The following is a 19,061-nucleotide window of genomic DNA, read 5'->3' as shown; positions in this document are numbered from 1 at the left end:
AGTGTGTCTTTATATGTTTCATGAACGACGGTGCGTTATGCTGTACATTTGAGCCCGTCCTGCTGTGGGTCGACATGTTCCCTGACAGTGGGGCTACTGTGGGCTTCTTCACTGTAAAATGATTGAATATTTAAAACCCAGGACAGTTACCACAGTAAGAGGAACATCATTATTGAACATTTAAAACAACGTGAATGTGTTTGGAATCAACTCATGTGAAAAAACTGACTGCTGAGTTACCTTTAAAAAGAGAAATAAAGCTGAATGACAGACACATAAAAGTCTTTCTCCTTCCGAGTGTGACCCTACAGGGACAGTCCACATGGATACACTCTTTCACACAACTTTTCGAGGTGGATTCACTAACTGGCAATGGATGTTTAACCTACATTGTATATTATGTTGTGTAAATCTTCCCACTTGGGGGCAGTGTAACATTCTGTAAGCAGAATATTGGTATTGATTTTTGGTTATTTAGTTACATATCCAGTAGAAACAGAGCATTGTTTCATCATGTGGTTAGGTTATTCATATATTTACTATTTTAGCTTTGTTTTGGCAGTGGTGGAAGAACTAGTGGAATCCTACTGTATCTTTCGTTGATATGAACACTTAAGCAAATAGCTGCTTATTGAATTTTGATGCTCTGTTTTTATATTTGATATAGTCAAATCTCAGTCAAACATTTGAGCACACCCCCTCATCCAGATGACCGGTTAAGCCCCCCCACCCCGGATGGCAAGATGACCACTACAACTTGATCACCTATCCTACCTGCTAGAGTGCAAAATGAAGGGGTCGAATCAAGGGGAAGAATTGGGCCTCGTCTTACTGTTAGAAAACAATCTAGTAGGATCTGACTAATGCAGAATTCTACTCAGTAAAGACGAACCAAAAAGAGGAAAAAGGAAGAACACCTTTTTGACGGAAGTGGGAGTTTAACCTTAAAAAGTAGCTGTTATAGAAGAAAAGAAGTGGAAAAGTTGAATCTTTGAAAATTAAATTGGGCCCTTTAGCTGTAAAATTTTATTTGTTACAAATGCTTCCAAATGGTATGAATATACATGAAAAATCCAAATGAAAAGTGAAGCCGTTTCACACACTTTATTTCAGGTCATCGAAGAGAGACTAGGACTTCATTTGAACAATGACATTGCCGTGAGATACATAGAGATAAATAACATCCAGCAATGTAAATTTAGCAACGCTCTGTATCAGGCACCAGAGCCAACACCTGAACTTAAAACAAAAGGCACAATCATAAAACACATTCAAAGATTTGAGTTTAACATATTTAGAGCATCAAACTATACCACATCTGAACACAAACTCCACAGGTTACTTCCATGACTGCAAAGGTAGATGCTCAAACTTTACATTTATTGGGGTTTCTATGGCGTTTTCTTAAGATAAAACATACAAATTGTGTGTTTTATCTTTATAGCTCAAAGAAAGCTTTAAAGGATAGTGCTGCTTACACTGGGTTTCATTCATTAAACTTTCTCAGAGAGGATTTTCCTCTAATCCTCGTTATCGAGCCATGTTCTTTTTCCTGCTTTTGTTTCAATGTTGCTGTCTTATATCATGAGCAACTAACGAGATCCTCACCTCAAACTTCACTGGTACAAAAGCTGACTCGACACAGAAAGTGTCATCTCACGCATGTGACAGAACAGTCAGTTCTCTGAAACCACCATTTACTGTAAGGCTTTACTAAAAATGTTTACTCAGACCTAAGGTTTTTCAATTCTTTGTGTTAAAGTGTTAAAGAAGAAAATCCACCAGTTTGGTTTGTGCAGTCTTTGTCTATCTCCGTGCGTTTTCCCTATTTTCCTTTGAGCGTGGCTTACTGTCGCTCTATTTCACAAATGAGACGGAATGAAGCATATCCAGTGTATGTAGCATAAGACTGTATGTAGCCTGTTCTTTCAAAATGTATTAATCAAATGGTGTCATCCACAGATAAATTGAGACTAAACTCTAAATCTATAATGCAAGTACACACAGTGGGAGACCCCTGACAAAGCTATGAATTCATCTGTAGTGTAAATTTCACCAAATATAGAATTAACAGGACTATCGGACTCCAAGCTTTTTTTCTCTCTATAAATTCAACTCTATCACTTAAGAATAAATTAATCCTTTTGGGAGAAGACAGACAGAGGTGTCAGTGCACGGTGAGGTTCAATGGGTCAAGTTGGCACGTTTATAGGAATATTACGATCATTACAGTTCCCCATCCATTTTTTTGCACTTCTCCAAACCAAAGCTTACACTAACACTGTCTTTTATGACCACTTAGTTATATAAACAGAAACTGTGGCAGAAACAGTCTGTTGGCAGGACATTGTTTGTATATAGATGAGCAGAGAGGCATCAAAACGAGGTCAGGGTGTGGTCGGGGACCCACCCTCGGTCAGGGTCTTGAAGTGGACAGAGAGAGATTCTTCCTCTGGGTTTGGTGGGCGTCTGTACTCCTCCCTGGTGATCAAGTAACACACCAGTGCCCCGAAGAGCACCAGCAGGATCCCCAAGATGTTGGCCAGCACCCCTTCTGGTGCGAACTTGGAGTAGGTTGGCCTTGGAATGGAGAGAAAGGAAAACATTCAGGACCTAGAGCTTAGAAGAGTGCTACAAACTTTAAATGTAGATTATATGATGTATCAGTGCTAAAATGTGTTTTGTTTCAAAAGAAGATAGTAAAACTCAGTGCTTAAACTGTAAATCGAGAGGCCCCTGGAAATAGATGGGGTTATGTTTTGTTGGATTAATATTTGTTAGGAAGCTTTAACTGCGTTCTTTCCTTTTCCCTCTTCTACTCCACAGCTGTTCTAAGCTTCTCCCACTGTGCCATGGGGGAAAAAGACAGACTGAGCAGCTTCAGTGTGTCGTGGGAGAAAAATGTTACGTCCAGCAGTGCAGACACACAACTCGCAGTTGAGCCTCTCCTGCCTTCTTCGTATTACTGATGCCACACAGCTTTCGTAAACTCTTTCATTCACTTTCCACTGCAGACAGAATCCCATCGACATGAGCGGATGCTAACCAAAGCCTCTTCCTCTTATTCCGAAAACTACAGAGAAAACATAAAATGTTCTTCCTCAAGAGCCAATGTTTGCTTTGTAAAACTCTTTCGGAAACAAGAGTTGTTCTTTAACAGCTTTGATTTCTTATATACCGACTGCCATGTCAGCCATGTACAGCTCAAATGTTTCAAGCTTCGCTATCTACTAAAATGTTGTTCTCTTTCATCTCTTCTGAGAGGAGGCTGACGCTTTGGTTTGCAGTAAGACGTATTGCATCACTTCCTGTTACCTTGTTTCTGTACTGTGGAATTTCTTGCTCCTCTTGGACTACTAATTTCTCCCTAGAATTTACAAATTTTTGCATAGTTAACTAGATGGTGTCCAGCAAACAACGTGGTCTACATAAAAAATTGGCAATCTTTCTGGAGAAAAGCTGGCCTGGTGAGGAGAGACGGCATCCATCCCACTTTGGAAGGAGCAGCTCTCATTTCTAAAAATATGGACAAATTTATTAGTCATCCAAAAACATGACAACCCAGGATTGAGACCAGGATGCAGAGTTGTGGTCTTACACACTTCTCTGCGGCTTCCCACCTGCTGCTACCCCCCCAATCAATAAACACAAAAGGAGAAAATCTTCTTGTGCAAAAAAAAAATTTAAACAAAATCTTTAACTGAACAAAAACATCAAACTATTAAATGTGGTTTGCTGAATATTGAAGTCTCTGTTAGTGAATGAGTTGATTTGTGATCATCACATTGATATATTTTGTCTTACAGAAACCTGGCTGCAGCAGGAGGATCATGTTAGCATTAATGAATCAACTTCCTCTGACTATTTAAATGTTCACATTCCTCGAACAAGGACAAGTGGTAGCAATCTTCATATCTGGGTTATTAATCAGTCCTAGACTCAAGATTAGTTTGAGCTCTTTTGAATCTCTGATTCTCAGTTTTTCCCACGCAAAGTGGAAATCCCAGAAACCTCTTGTGTTTGTTGTTGTGTATCGTCCACCTGGCCCTTATTCTGAGTTTCTGTCTGAATTCTCAGAGTTTTTATCCCAGTTAGTGCTGAGTACAGATAAAGTCATTGTAGTTGGTCACTTTAATATCCATGTAGATGTTGAAAATGACAGTCTTAATATTAACTTTAATTCTATATTAGACTCTATTGGATTTTCTCAGAGTGTTCACAGACCGACTCACTGCCTTAATCACACTCTTGATCTTGTTCTGACTTATGGCATTGAGAGTGAACAGTTAACAGTGTTCCCTCATAACCCTGTCTTATCTGACCATTTTTTGATTACTTTTGAATTTACATTACTTGACTATACAACTTATGAGAAGATACATATAGAAGGTGTCTATCAGAGAATCCTCTAACCAGATTTAAAGAGTTAATTCCATCATCCTTTTCTTCACTGCCATGTGCAGATATGACAGAGGACGACTACCTAAATATTACTCCAGCAATACTTGACTCTCTTGTTGACGGCACTATAGTTTCAATGCGTACAACACTGGACAAGGTTGCCCCTCTGAAAAGGAAGGTAATCAGTCAGAAGAGGTTGGCTCCTTGGTATAATTCACAGCTGCATGCTTTAAAGCAGACTGCAAGAAAGCTGGAGAGACAGTGGCGTTCCTCTAATTTAGAAGAGTCTCAATTAGTCTGGAAAGATAGTTTAATAACGTATAAGAAAGCCCTTCATAAAGATAGAACTGCTTATTATTCATCATTGATTGAGAATAAGAATAATCCCAGGTTTCTTTTCAGCACTGTAGCCAGGCTGACAAAGAGTCCGAGCTCTGCTGAGCCAGTTATTCCTTTAACTCTCAGCAGTGATGATTTCATGAGATTCATGATTTCATATCAATAAAATTGTTTCTATCAGAGAGAAGATTGATGGAGTCCTTCCCACTATTATCAGTGATGTATCATCAAGTACAGCAGCTTTAGAAGTATCTTTAGAACCTGATTTGTATTTAGACAGCTTCTGCCCAGTTGAGCTCTCTGAGCTAACAACAGCAATAGTCTCTTCTAAACCATCCCTGCATGTTTTTTTTTAATAGAATCAACACTTGATTCAGAAGTGTTGGTTAATTATCGACCTATATCCAATCTCCCTTTTTTGTCTAAAGTTCTTGAAAAAATAGTTGCAGCTCAGCTTTGTGATCATTTACACAGAAATAATCTGCTTGAAGAGTTTCAGTCAGGATTCAGAGTGCATCATAGCACAGAAACTGCACTGCTGAAAGTTACCAATGGTCTCCTCTTAGCCTCTGATAGCGGACTTGTGTCTGTGCTTGTCCTGTTGGATCTCAGTGCTGCATTTGATACGATCGATCACAGTATTTTATTAAAGAGACTTTAACATGTTATTGGGATTAAAGGAACTGCATTAGGCTGGTTTAAGTCATATTTATCTGAAATATTTCAGTTTGTTCTTGTAAATTAAGAATCTTCCTCACACACACCAGAGTAAGTCATGGAGTTCCTCGGGGTTCTGTGCTTGGACCGATTCTTTTTACTTTATACATGCTTCGATTAGGTAACATTATTAGACAGTATGGCATAAATTTCCATTGTTATGCTGATAATACTCAGCTGTACTTATCTATAAAACCAGATGAAACCAATAGGTTGGTCAGATTACAAGCATGTCTGAAAGACATAAAGACCTGGATGACTCAGAACTGTCTGCTACTAAATTCAGACAAAACTGAAGTCGTTATCTTTGGACCTGAGCGTTTCAGGGAGAAATTGTCTATTTATGTAGTTACTCTAGATGGCATTTCCTTGGCTTCTAGTTCTACAGTGAGGAACCTTGGAGTTATTTTTCACCAGAATTTATCATTTGACGCTCATATAAAACAGGTTTCTCGGTCTGCCTTCTTTCACCTTCTTAATATTGTTAAACTCAGGAACATCCTGTCTCAGAGTGATGCAGAAAAACTGCTCCATGCATTTGTTACTTCAAGATTGGACTACTGTAATTCTTTATTATTGGGCTGTCCCACATATTCTCTGAAAAGCCTCCAACTGATCCAAAATGCTGCAGCCAGAATTCTGATGAAAACTAACAGCAGAGATCATATTTCTCCAGTTTTAGCTTCTCTTTATTGGCTCCCTGTAAAATTCAGAATAGAATTTAAGATTCTTCTCCTCACATATAAAGCTCTTAATGACCGAGCTCCATCATATCTTAAAGATCTCATTATAAGATATTTTCCTAACAGAGCACTTAACTCCCAAACTGCAGGTTTACTTGTGGATCCCGGAGTTTTTAAAAGTAGAATGGGAGGCAGAGCCTTCAGTTATCAGGCCCCTCTCTTGTGGAATAAGCTGCCAGTAAATGTCCGGGAAGCAGACACCATTTCCACTTTTAAGACTAGGCTTAAAACTTTCTTTTTTGGTAAAGCTTATAGTTAGGGATGGCTCAGGTGATCCTGAAACATCCCATAGTTAAGCTGCTATAGGCCTAGACTGCTGGGGGAGCTCATCTGTCAGACCTTACCTCAATGTACTCTCTTTTTCTCCCCTGTTTAATTTCTCAAATTATATTATGTACATGTGACATTATTGCGGTCATTAACTTTTCCCTGTTCCAACAGGTATCCTTTGAATGGTGTTACAGTGTTTGTTGTCCCCTCTTTTCTGTCTTCTCAAACCCCAGCTGGTCGAGGCGGATGGCCACCCTTCCTGAGTCTGGTTCTGCCAGATGTTTCTTCCTGTTAAAAGGGAGTCGTTCCTTTCCACAGTCGCCTCAGGCACGCTCAGGATGGGAGATTGGACTGAAGAGAAGTTTCAGTGCAATCTGTTGGTTTCCTTGGCTAGGAAATTGTTTTTTAATTGGCTTTATATAAATTAATTGGATTATTTTGAAATTAATTAGTTGGATTTCATTGGATTATGATTACAATGAATTGAACTCCAATTGGCTTGAATTGGACTATATTATTTAAGTGACATTTGTTGTAATTTGGCGCTATTTAAATAAAACTGAACTGAATTGAATTATGCTTCATTTGACAGTTCAACTGCTATCAGTTATCACAAAGCAACTGACATTTGAACTGTTTTCAGTTTACAATTGTGGTCTAATACAGATGTGGTCTTATATAGAAGGAACATCTTGAGCAGCGTGTTATCAGAGCACTTCGGTGTTTGCACACCTTTAAACACTGACAAACATTTTAACTGCTTTCATCCCTTACTCCTCACCAGTTTATCTACTTTTAGTATTTACAAACTAACAGAAACATGCAAAGGACTCACAAAACACACCTCAGCTGTCTTTACTTACTGAAACAGTGTGTGACTCAGCATTAACTGTTACTCCACAGTTGTGGAGTTGTCTTTTTTTTAAAACCAAAAAGCTGTAGATTTGCTTGCTGTCCTGCTGTCCACTACGTTGTCAACCGAATTTGTGTAAGAAAAAAAGCTGATTAGATAAATGGACACAGACAATCAGACAGACATACATGATGCTGAAGAGGAGCTTCTCTGTGATGCCAAGCAGGCTCGTCCCTATAGCCATGACAAGCAGAGTCAGGCCGCAGAACACATGGATGGGGAGGTACATGGCTCGTAACCACAGCGACGCAACAGGAAACAGGAAGAACAGCAAACCCATTACCCACTGAGAGAAATGGAGGAATACAAGATTAGTGATTTGATCCAAATCACCTTTTAGATGTGCTGGGTTTATATCACTGAGTGTGTACCTGTAAACAGAAAAGAACAAAGGTGGCCATGCCACACCAGCTGTGCAGAGAGTACATGTCTGGAATTTTGGCTGCTCTGTGGAAGTCAAACACAGCTACGATACCTACACGCACACACACACACACACACACACAAACACACACACACAAACACACCTTGAAATTTTCAGAAGCCATCTTCAAATATGAAACTTGGAAACATCATTTTTCTCTCTTTCTCACCTATGATGCTGATGATGAGGGTGAGCAGGTGAATGATGCCGTGAAGCAGCTTCACGTTTCTCTTTGCCTCATTACGAAATACTCTGTAGACCAGGATGGCTGAAGAGGGAATAAACCTTGTCAGATGTTAAATATCATGTAATAGATAATAGAGAAATCACTTCAACTTTGAACAGACCTACTTGATGGAAGGGTTTCTAACCTTTTAATATTCTCTGCTTTGTAGAACAAACACAACAATGTTGACTGTAAAAATCATTAGTACCCTTGTGTGAGCAAGTGTGACAGCCTTCAGGTTTTTTTGCCAACAGTTCTCCAATATAATGCATAACGTTCCAAAACATTCAGCCACTCATAACATCATATCGCACATTATATTAGACCAGAAAATATCCACTGGATGCCGAATTTAAAAGTTGAACATATCGAACAGGTAATCACTCAAAATGTATTAAAAAAAGATTTGAAAAAATAACTAAATGTCATCACAAGAGCAAATGGGAATTGTCACTACGTCTAAGTAACAGGAGTGAATTTGGCAATGTTTTTGCTCTTTGGCTCCCCCTGCCGTTACACATTAATGCAATTAATTTAGCAACTGTAAAGTAAAACCGTGCAGTGCGGGGGCTGGAAACCAAAGTTATGAACTGCGGTATCTCAGCCCCCGGGCGTGAGGGCAGTTTCAGGGCCGGTAATGTGAAAAACAAGAAAATCTACTTCCAAACGAGTCAGTTCCTCATAGTTACTTTTTTTCAGTGCAGACTGTATGAAGCTCATCAACATCTAATTTGTTAATAAACGTGCATTTTTGCATTTCAGACCTGCAAACATATTAAAACATATTTACCACTCTGTACCGTTGCCTTTCCTCCTCACAACACTTAAATAAAAACCAAGAAAACCATTGAGAAAAACCAAGTGATGAAGCCTTTCAGCTGTTTTGTCCCATTCTTCTTGCAAACACATCTTCAGGTGTCCCAACAATACAGGGACATTATTGTCACATTTTTTCTTTTCAAAACTCTCCAAACGTTCTTAACTGGGGACAGGTCAGGACTGCAGGCAGGCGAGTTGAGTACCCACACCCTCTTTCTCTTCAGCCATGAATCTGTAATATGTGTAGAATATAATTTTACATCGTCGTGTTGAAAAATGCATTCTTCCCGGCAAAGATGCGGCCTTGAAGGTTAATCAATGACAGGTCACGATGAAATGCCATCTAAGGGTGTTCAACTTAGGCTTGTACTCTTGCCTGTTACACACTGAAATTTCTCCAGATTCCTTTAATCATTTAATCAAATTACGCACTGTAGGGGGAGAAATATGCAAATCCCAATTTTTTTTTTTTTCTTGAGGAACATTGTTTTTAAACACTTCAATGACTTTCTAACACAGTTGCAGACAAAACAGGAGATCCCCTGCCCACTGAGCAGTTCATGGATACAACTGTTGTAACAAATCATGACAACAGCCATCTGTTGATATTACATCTTTGAAATAAACCAATTTTACCTTTTTTTTTTAAAGCTTAAATTGTCTCTTCCAACATTTTTTAAAATATTTTGCTGGCCTGAAATGCAAAAGTGGATGAATATTATCAAATGAAATTACATTAACTAGAGGTGTCAAGTAACGAAAACTTCAACTTTTTACTTCTACTCATTTTTTTTACACAATTATCTGTACTTTCTACTCCTTACATTTTAAAAAACGGGATTGTTACTTTTATTTCTTTCTCTCTTTTTTTAATGGTATCGCTGTCTCTTCCTGCGTGCAAAATCCAATGGACTGCCTGTGTTTTGATTCAAACGCAATATGCAATTCAGACATCTCATTGGTTCTGATGTAACCAAGGATAAAGAGCGTGTTCTTCCTTTGCGCTTGACTGTTGAAGGGATTCCACAACATCCCTGGCCCTACCTGCAAGAGTTGTTTGAAATCGAAGGAACAAAAGACAACTCCTATCGAATGCGCTGCAAACCTTGCGCACCGAAGTGGCATGAGCTTATGGCAATCAAAAACTTGTTGTACGATGTAATCCATTGTGTGTTCTAAATAAACATATTTGTACATTTAAATAACTTGTGTGCATATTATCAGGCCAAAACTTGGTTGGTCGTCTTTGATCGCATATCTATATTTAAAATTAGATATGCAATATCAATTAGTATAAATATAAACTAAAAGTATATTTCTAAGCCTTTAATGTTTCACTTCTACTTGAGTAAAAAGCTTGAGTTGATGCTTCAACTTTTAATTGAGTAATTTTAAACCCCAGTATCTATACTTCTACTTAAAGGGACATTATGTAATTTCTTCCCCCATCTAGTGGTGCAATTTTATTTTGCAAAGTCGAATGAATTTGCTCTCTAGCGCCTCACGTTTTCAAATGTGCGCTGCAACTTCTTGAACTATGGCAAGCGGAATGTGTCAAGATTCAAGAAGCTATAGCTTCAGACTCAAGGTCCATACAAACAAAAACAAATCAAGACACACAGTACAAAGGATTACATAACACACATACAACAACACTATAAATACAGATGACAGATAACATGTCAGATAACATAACATCTCCTTTGGTGTGCAAGCAATGCAATTAGTCATATTCCGGGAGTTACCGGAAGTGACGTCGACGCAGCATTAGCATTAGCAGCGTTAGCAATAGGAGCATTAGCAGCGGTAAATAAACTCCCGGTAAACTTACAAACTTTCTAATGCCTCGTTTTGTGAGTTAAGAGCCTATGTGTACTACAGCAGAAGTTTGGTAACAATCAATGCATTATTAGTGGGATCATTTATGAGATAAAATCTATTTAGCATTTTTTTTTTTTTTTTAACTTTATTAGTAAATCAACAAAATAACAGTTTACAAATGTGAGCATAACGCCAAAAAGAAGATAGCCAGGGGGAGCATAGGAATAATAATAAAAAGAAGAAGATGATGCACTTACAAAAAGAAAGCTAATGAACACAAAGACATATTCGCCAAGGAATAAAATATATTTAGCATTAGCGGCTGTAATAAGCCATTTGGCCGCTTGCAGGCCTGGCGGGGAAATCGCGATTCGAAGTGCTTTATGTCCCTCTCGGCACTTCGTCGTTTTTCATAGACCGGAAGGACATGGCAGCCTCCATAGAGCTTACCCGCTCTATGTAGATACAGACAAGTTATTCTTCACTCAGGAGGATAAGTGAGATTTTTGACAGAGATCATTTTACACCAATGAGGACTAACTTATGAATGAATATGTTGATTTGAGCTAATAAATGACTTAATTTATTACATAGTGTCCCTTTAAGTAAAGGATGTAGGTACTTTTGACACCTCTGACATTAACATGACAAAACATGAGATATCTCGGTTTCATAGAATGATTACAGAATGCACAGAATGAGTTTCGGTGTGCTAAGGCTGTACAGCCACATAAAGACACTTCTCAGAATCTAAGTTTTCAGCTGTGTGTGTTTTTACTGAAGCAAAGGACCCTCACAAACTTGCAAATTGTGTTCAGCGGAGTCAAAAAAAAAAATCAACTTGTTGTGGAAGCTGAACTCTTCAAATTTATCTGGCATTTTTATATGTAATCTTTTTCAGTCTTCTATAGAAAGTCAACATTTTATTTTATTTGCTGTTTTTCAGAAGTTTAACTGGCAAACTTGTTCTCAGTCTGGAAAAAAATCTAGCCCTTCTGGGATGAAGTTGACTTAATCTGAATCAGCTTCAATCCTTTATGTAGGCAAAACCAGCAGCTTTATAATTTTCCCTTTAAGCACCTTACAGATTTGTACTTCTTCACAGAGCAAGCATGAAAACCAGAGTCTACTCATCTCAGGTGCTGAAATGAATTTAAAATAAGCAGAAGATGCTGATTAGAACATAGAAAAAAAGGAGTGCTGTCAAATCTAACTACATTAGGACAGATGTGTGTTTGTGCCTGTGTGAGGGACCCCCTAGGGTGTTTCCATCTCACATTAACCTCCCTTCTCAGTCCACATTTAATGTGTAGCTGACCTTTTCCTCTATTGCTCTAATGCAATCTACCATTGAACCAGTTGTGCTAATGTTGTTACTCTCATCAACAAAAGTACCCTGGGTTGCAGACATGAAACCAATGAGGAGGATAACTCGCCTCCCCAGGATCTACAACAGTGTGAGCAGGCATCAGACACCAACAGTTTGGCCCCTAAAGTATAATCTAAATACATATTTTTTTTTTTTAAATATAAGTGTCACATCAGCTGTGGAGTTTTTTTTATCATTAGACGACAGTTGGGTAAAAGTAATCTATCAATCTGAAGTGTTTCAGAAAATATTGGATTACACATGGCAACACTAGAAGCTGGAAGTTAAAAAAAAACATAAATCAAAAAGATTTAATCAGATTAATATATCTGATCCTAATACGTTCAGTTTGCACAAGGCTTTGCTACAAATTCACAATTTTGTGTGCCACCATCATGGCCACCACTGTTAAGAGCAGCCATATTTAAGAGCAGCCATATTTGAGAGCAGGCAATGCCCGCTGCAGCAAGATTTGGACTGCATTCACCAGGGAATGACATGATTATTTCAATTTCCATGAATTAGTGAAATCTTTAGTGCAGAAAATCTGTTTCTCCAGTCTAATCACAACAGCTCCCTGAGGAACAAAAACCTCCTCATGCTAATACGATATCTGCTTGCCAACTATATTTTACAATCTATCAAATCCATCAACTTTTGTCTTCAACCAAACCCATTTTAGCTGAGCACTTTATTCTTGACAGGGAGAGCTTTAATAAAAGTGACCATGCTATCTTATTTCACAAAACGTTTTGCTGTAGAATTAAGCAAATCATGCTAATAACTAAGTGAAGTGAAATTGCTATGATTGGTACAAGTGAGGGACTAAAGGAGTCTGCTTTACAACAGTGATGCTGCTGTTTGCTGACTCGTGCTTTCCATGCCCCCTGGTTCAGGTCTTTGTTGGATCTTTCTGTCAAAGCTTCTCTGGAAATGTCATAAACATACACAGAAAATTTTCTGGGTCGGGTTAGGGGGTGGGATGGATAGGCATCTGGTCATTGTTAGCTTAATGCAACGGGTCAGCAACACAGTAGCTTGAGGGTAAGACACACATGTCTGCACTCATAACCACACACATAACTACTATCTATATTGTGGTGACCTGCTCTCTGTTTCACTTGATTAAAAGAATATTGTCCAAAATTACTCCTTGTAACCAAGGCTACAGAATAGATTAAAGATATCAATGGCGTCAGTTCTTGGATAGACAGAAGGAGACATACAGCAAGTATATTATATATTCCGTTTTATTGTTTTAGCCATGTTAACTAGTTGGTTGATAAACCACTTAAGACCAGACTGAAATAATACTTGTCAGAGAGACATGGCTAGATTAATTTGCATTGATCATTATCCTGATTTCCTCAATGAGTGCCATATTTGTGGTTCAGCAAGAAATAGTTGAGCATTTTATTGTGTGGATTGCGCTGTGATTTGCTATAGGTATTCAAGATCCCCTTAGTAAAAGTTTGTATTAGCAGGACAAATGTAACAGGTTTACATGAATGTTGTAGTGGTCTAAAGTTGAAAAAACGGCAGCCAAATAGCTAAGCAAATGTATCTGAAGATTCTTAACGAATAGTTTTCATTTATTTACTTATCTATTAAGCAAGCTATCCTCGTGGAAGTGGGTGACAATTAAAGTTTCCTTCCACAGTTTCAGGTATTTTATATCTTGCATCTTCTGCAACCAGGATGATTTATATTTTATCTGAATTGAAGTTAAGGTTATAGACGTATAGATTATATACATCTATACTAATACGTTTGCTGAATCAGTATGGACTCACCATCGCCTTGTAAGAAGACCAAGCCCAGCACCATGCATAAAGGGTGCAGGTTAAATTCCATGGTTGAGCCGTCCCAGGCAAAGCCCCCTCGGTAGTGACCCATCCAAACACCAGTCAGCACCACCACCAGAAGACCCAGCACCTGAGAGGCTCCCACCAACCCCGCAAACATAGAGCCACTATGACGTGGGACTGAATCCTCCATGGCCTGAGAGACAGAAAGACACAAATGAATTAGATTAGGCAGCTGAGGTAAGACAAACAAAGGGTCATGTCATCAAGTTCTTCTCTTAGGTCATTTTCCCTCTTTGTAACTGACTTCGAACCATTTCAGCTTTTAAATTAAGCACGGTATCAGCTACAGTAATGCTTCCATTGTCAACCCAACTTCAGGGCCTATCTTAAAAGGAAACCTGTATGTCTACGATGAAGTCGGTGAAGACCTATGAACAACTAACGAGCTGGAGTGAATCCGAGTAAAGGGTATTCAATTGAACAAAAGTCTAGGAGAAACAAAAACTAAACTGTTTCTATCATCTCAGTATAAGATATGGGGAGCTATGCAACTGCTAGACTTGGTTACTCCTGGTCACAAAGACAAAAATTCTGCAACTGAGCCCATAAACCAGCCAAAAATAATAAAGAGAAATAAAGGATATGACGGTGGCAGATAAAGCAACCATAATATATTATTATATATATAATATATATAATCTCCAGTTATAGTTACTACTCATACCAAAATGTGCTGTAAAACAGCAGTGGTTGGGAAACACAAATGAACAGCAATTTTATTTTTTCCTCTGATGACTGCTCAAAGTGCTTCGTCTACAACTGCCATAAAACATGCATGAGGAATTTTGTAACTATTCCTCCTCACTGAACTGCAAGATTCTTAGAATGTCTAAGGTTAATCTCGTGTCTGTGGTGGGTGTGTATGGAAGCCCATTTATGCCTGTATAATCAAAGACAATCTATGTCAAATTTTTGAGTTAGTATCTCCTTGTTCTGAATTGCAATATCAAAAGCCTAACTTTCAGAAACAATTTGAAAAATTTGCAAATGCAAAAATTCTGATAAACTGAGATACAAAGTAAAATGTTGTAATCAGTCACAGTGGGCTGTTGCTGCTCATGATGAGTGCGGCGGTTCGATCCTCGGCTTACGCAGACCACATGTCGAAATGTCCTCAAGACACTGAACTGCACATTGCCTCTGATATGTGTGAGAATGTGTGTGATAGGCTCTGCATAGCCTGTAAAACTTAAGGAGTGCTGTAAGAGTGTGTGAGTGAAAAGGTAACGGCAGCTTTTCGTGTAAAAGTACTTTGAGTCAACTCAATTTCAACTCAAATTGAAAAGCGCTATATAAAACACCACATATATGCATAATTATATGGGCTTCTAGAAGTGTGTACTTTGGTTTGGCCTCGCTACATTATTTGGATATTTAATAAAAAACAAATGAGCTTTTCTTCAGGTGGCGCGCCACCCTGAGATTGATGAGTTTATAAATTAAGCTTAACCTCAATGATGATTTAATGGCTATGACCCCCCCAACCCACCACCACCACTGCAAATACACAAAATGAAAAGACGTCCTTAAACTCTGCTACATGTACATTAAAAAAAAACTACACTTGCAGTAAATGAGACGATATCACTTTCAATGTCTCTTACCTGCCGAGTGAGAAATGTTGAATTGAATTAAACACTGATGCGCAGCTCTGTTCTGTCATTTCAAACCCTGACAGGGGGGGAATTAGGATGAAAACACGCAGCACAAAGCCCCATTTGTTGGAGACTTACAAAATGCCCACATCTTGCATGTGCTCTATTACTTATCATGTTTTCTATCAGCTGAAGAGTCATGACGCTGCGCTTACAGAGCAGGAAGTGTAGCACGCAACTGGCGAAATTTACATGAAGGCGCGAGCACGAATAAAACCAAAGAGGATTTTTTTTGTTTGTTTGTTTTTCTGCCGATCCCCTCATTATCGCAGCTGACCCCCCCTCCCTATCCCATAGTTTTGTTCTACTGCCACTGAAGCACAGAAAAATTACACCTGGACTTAATATATTCAAGGAAATTACTATTAAAACAAATACGTGTAGTACAGTATAGTTTAAGCTCCGACTGTGCGCTGTCACCTGTCTTGAGAATGACGTCTTATGGGCTTTCAGTCTCCTCAAAGATCTGATGTTATATGCAAAACACAGTCAGCCTTCAGCCCGTGTGAGGAAATAAAGAAAGCAGTGAAGAGCTCATGGAAAGAAATACTTACTGCGCTGTAGGCTTCGCTTTGATGTGTTAAGGAAGTCAGTCTGGACTTAACAGATCCTCCTTCTTCCTCCCTCCCTCTACCTCTGACCGCGCAGATGTGAGTGTGTGTGTGTTTTGGATTAAACAAGCTCAAACCACGTGACCTCTTGACAATATAAAGTGACCAGCAGTGGGTCTTTTATGACGGCCTGTTTTACAGCTATTTTTGTGGCGGCGTGTCATAACCTAGAAACTGATTACTTTGCTGTAAAACTCAGAATCATGCGCAGGCTGCACAAACAGGCTGCACAAACAGGCTACACAAACAGGCTACCTAACTGATGCTACGTCACAAGAGAAAAGAGGGTGGGATGGGGCAGTCTGTGTGGATCTGTGGATAGATGACACACGATGCCGGTTTAAGGGTCTGTTGCCTTGGCAATGCTAGAGTGCCGGATCATGGAGTATGGGTGAGGAGAGGAGGTGGTGGAGGTGAGGGAGGAGGCTGGTGGCACCTGTCTTTGAATCGTAGCTGCACATTAGATGGAAAGCTGGCAAATCAACCAGATCACTCAACCACCACTGAGTTATAGCCACCATTATCAGTGCAGGTTCGTGTACCGCGCAAATTCTTGAGCCATTCCTCATTTGATAAAAAAAATGTATTAATTAATTTACCTCAGTTTTTTTTTTTAATATTTTTATTTTATAAAGCACCAAATCATAACAAATGTCATCTTGTCATCATAATCCAATCAAAGCAAGTTAATTAAATTCCAATTTAGTTTGAATGCTGATGGTTTTTCACTCATTTTCAGGCAGGAAGTTGGGTTCTTGCAACCATTTTCAGAGGAATGTGTTTTGTTTGTTATACCAACTAAAAACTCACTTGTGAATCATTTAAGTGTAAAAAAGGCACCAAACTCAAGGCATGAACCAGTGTTTGGTCAATACATAACAGACAGTTGAGCAAAGCACTACACACTTTCCTAGCAATATATGAAGAAATGTTGGGAGGCAGTACTGGATCTCACAGCTTTTGCTGAACAACAATGAGCTGTTTCAAACGATTCTCAAGTTTATAAAGTAACGACTATTTCCACAGAAATGTCCTAACACCTAGCTGGAGAATCATAAATGCTGTGGTGACAGCAGGGAAGTTTAAGGAGGGGCTGCAAACTCGTACAGACTCCGCAAAAAAATACATTAATAAACTATGGTGTTGATGTCTTAATCACATAGTGTTTATGTGGAAAAGTACACATTGAAAAGCCTCAATCATGTTCAAAATTCAAACCATCAAGGTCTAATTTGGGGGCGTTTTTGGGCAGTGTCAAACGGGCTAATGAAGGCATAATGGCGGATTAACCTGATTTTGAAAACGGAAAGAAATGTTTTATTGTGTAGTGTTTAAAGAGCACTTCTGGCAAGCAACAACTCCTTCCAAGACCTGCACTGGAAACCCTTTGCATGCACAAATACAGGAATGACAGATGTAGTCATTAACAGTAAAAAACTCTAATTACAACATAAGTCAATCCATAATCTTTAGTGGTTTTGCTGAAAAACAGGCAGTCAAAGTAAACTACAGAGTTTCTCAGAGGATGATATGCGCCAAATGTCTGATCGTACAGGATGTTTCATCAGTCACTCGAGCCTTTCCTGCTCATTCATCAGTTCACTGAGCTTTGTTTCACATCTCTACAACTTTGTTTTAAATTTAACCTGACTTTTCTGTTCAAGACTTTCGCCAAGGGTTTGCGACTGCTAATTCTGGCCTTTGGGGCATTAAAAAGACCTTGAGGAAATACAGCTTTTCTTTACTATGCAAATCATATGTTACTCAGTTGTGCTCCTCAATCAAGATCCTTTTTAACCAGGCCACTTGTACATGACCTCTGCTGGGTTTCAGAAGGGAAATAGGATCCATGCAAGAACCTGAGGAAGTAAAGGTAAGTGCTTTATCACAACACAGGTAAGGTTGAAGCGGGTTATTCTGGCGAGGATCTGTGGGTCTGGAATGAATGGATCTGGGTCACTGTGAGGGAAGAGGAAAGTCAGCAAAATTAGAAAATTCACAGAGTTCAAAAAGTTCTCAGTACTAACCAGGGGGATACCTTGATAACTTTACTGTGAGAATCCTGGATATGACTGGTAAGGCAGTGCAGAGTGGCAGCTTGAAGGCAGTGCTTTCCTGACATAAGAATGTACATTGACCTGGGGACAAGAGTTGGAGAGACTGAATCTTAAAAAGCCAGAGCAATCAGATGAGCCACAGGTGCAGATGCTGAGTGAATTAAGCTGCCCACCAGTCAGAGAAACAGACAGACAACACAGAAGAAAAACTACCACAGACCATAAACCCTGACAGCCTCAGTCATTTACTTCTTCTTTAATCGATCCCTGCTTTTTAAATCCTAAGTATTACTTTCCTAACTTGCATCTCTTTGCTCTGTGCATTTGACTGACAAATCCACCTTAAACTAAATGACAACTCTTTGTTAACAATCAGCAAGAATGAGCCCCCATCCCACAGTGCGCCCCAGTGCACTAAAAGTAATATCTATACTGAGAACATGCAGTCCATGTGACTCAGTATTGCACCCTTAATGCAGCAATGGTTGCCAGTTACCATCTGTGCACTCTCCTTTTCTCTCCTCTTGAGGGCGTTGCAGTCATTTATAATTCAGTTTGTCATCAGGATCGATGATGCCCCTGGAGTCCGTACTGGGGGACAACAACAAACGATGGAAAATAATGGCAAAAATGAAATCTTGGTCTAAAATCTCCACAAGTAAAGACTTTGTCACATTGATGTACATTTTCCAAAACTATGCAGCTGCACTGTAAAATATGTAAAACAGAAAGAAGGAAGTTTTAAAAAAATGTACAAATGTGTGTGTGAATCAAGAGGGGTATATTTCGCTATATGCGAAAATACCTTTTATAAGGTGGAGAGAGAGG

The 19,061-nt window shown here is 39.0% G+C and overlaps 1 protein-coding gene across 1 annotated transcript; it reads right to left on the bottom strand.

The window, feature by feature from the left end:
- Nucleotides 1-1,012: 1,012 nt before the first annotated feature.
- Nucleotides 1,013-16,402, bottom strand: cyb561 (cytochrome b561). The gene is made up of 6 exons (XM_075453928.1): nucleotides 16,120-16,402; nucleotides 13,836-14,043; nucleotides 7,977-8,075; nucleotides 7,755-7,858; nucleotides 7,512-7,669; nucleotides 1,013-2,580 (listed from the first exon to the last, which is right to left on the bottom strand). The coding sequence occupies exons 2-6, from the start codon at nucleotides 14,038-14,040 to the stop codon at nucleotides 2,388-2,390; spliced, it is 759 nt and encodes a 252-aa protein (XP_075310043.1). The 5' UTR covers nucleotides 14,041-14,043; nucleotides 16,120-16,402; the 3' UTR covers nucleotides 1,013-2,387.
- Nucleotides 16,403-19,061: the final 2,659 nt, after the last annotated feature.

This window comes from Odontesthes bonariensis, chromosome 21 (genome assembly GCF_027942865.1).
Source record: "Odontesthes bonariensis isolate fOdoBon6 chromosome 21, fOdoBon6.hap1, whole genome shotgun sequence".
Taxonomy (NCBI): domain Eukaryota; kingdom Metazoa; phylum Chordata; class Actinopteri; order Atheriniformes; family Atherinopsidae; genus Odontesthes; species Odontesthes bonariensis.
This window is presented reverse-complemented; position numbering and strand designations above follow the sequence as displayed.

Excerpts from the sequence above, each read along its gene's own strand:
- cyb561 (XM_075453928.1), bottom strand. The coding sequence starts at position 14,040 with ATGGAGGATTCAGTCCCACGTCATAGTGGCTCTATGTTTGCGGGGTTG. Across the intron at positions 8,076-13,835 it reads GGTCTTCTTACAAGGCGATG|CCATCCTGGTCTACAGAGTA; the intron begins GTGAGTCCATAC and ends TTCCCTCTTCAG. Across the intron at positions 7,670-7,754 it reads TTGTTCTTTTCTGTTTACAG|TGGGTAATGGGTTTGCTGTT; the intron begins GTACACACTCAG and ends CATTTCTCTCAG.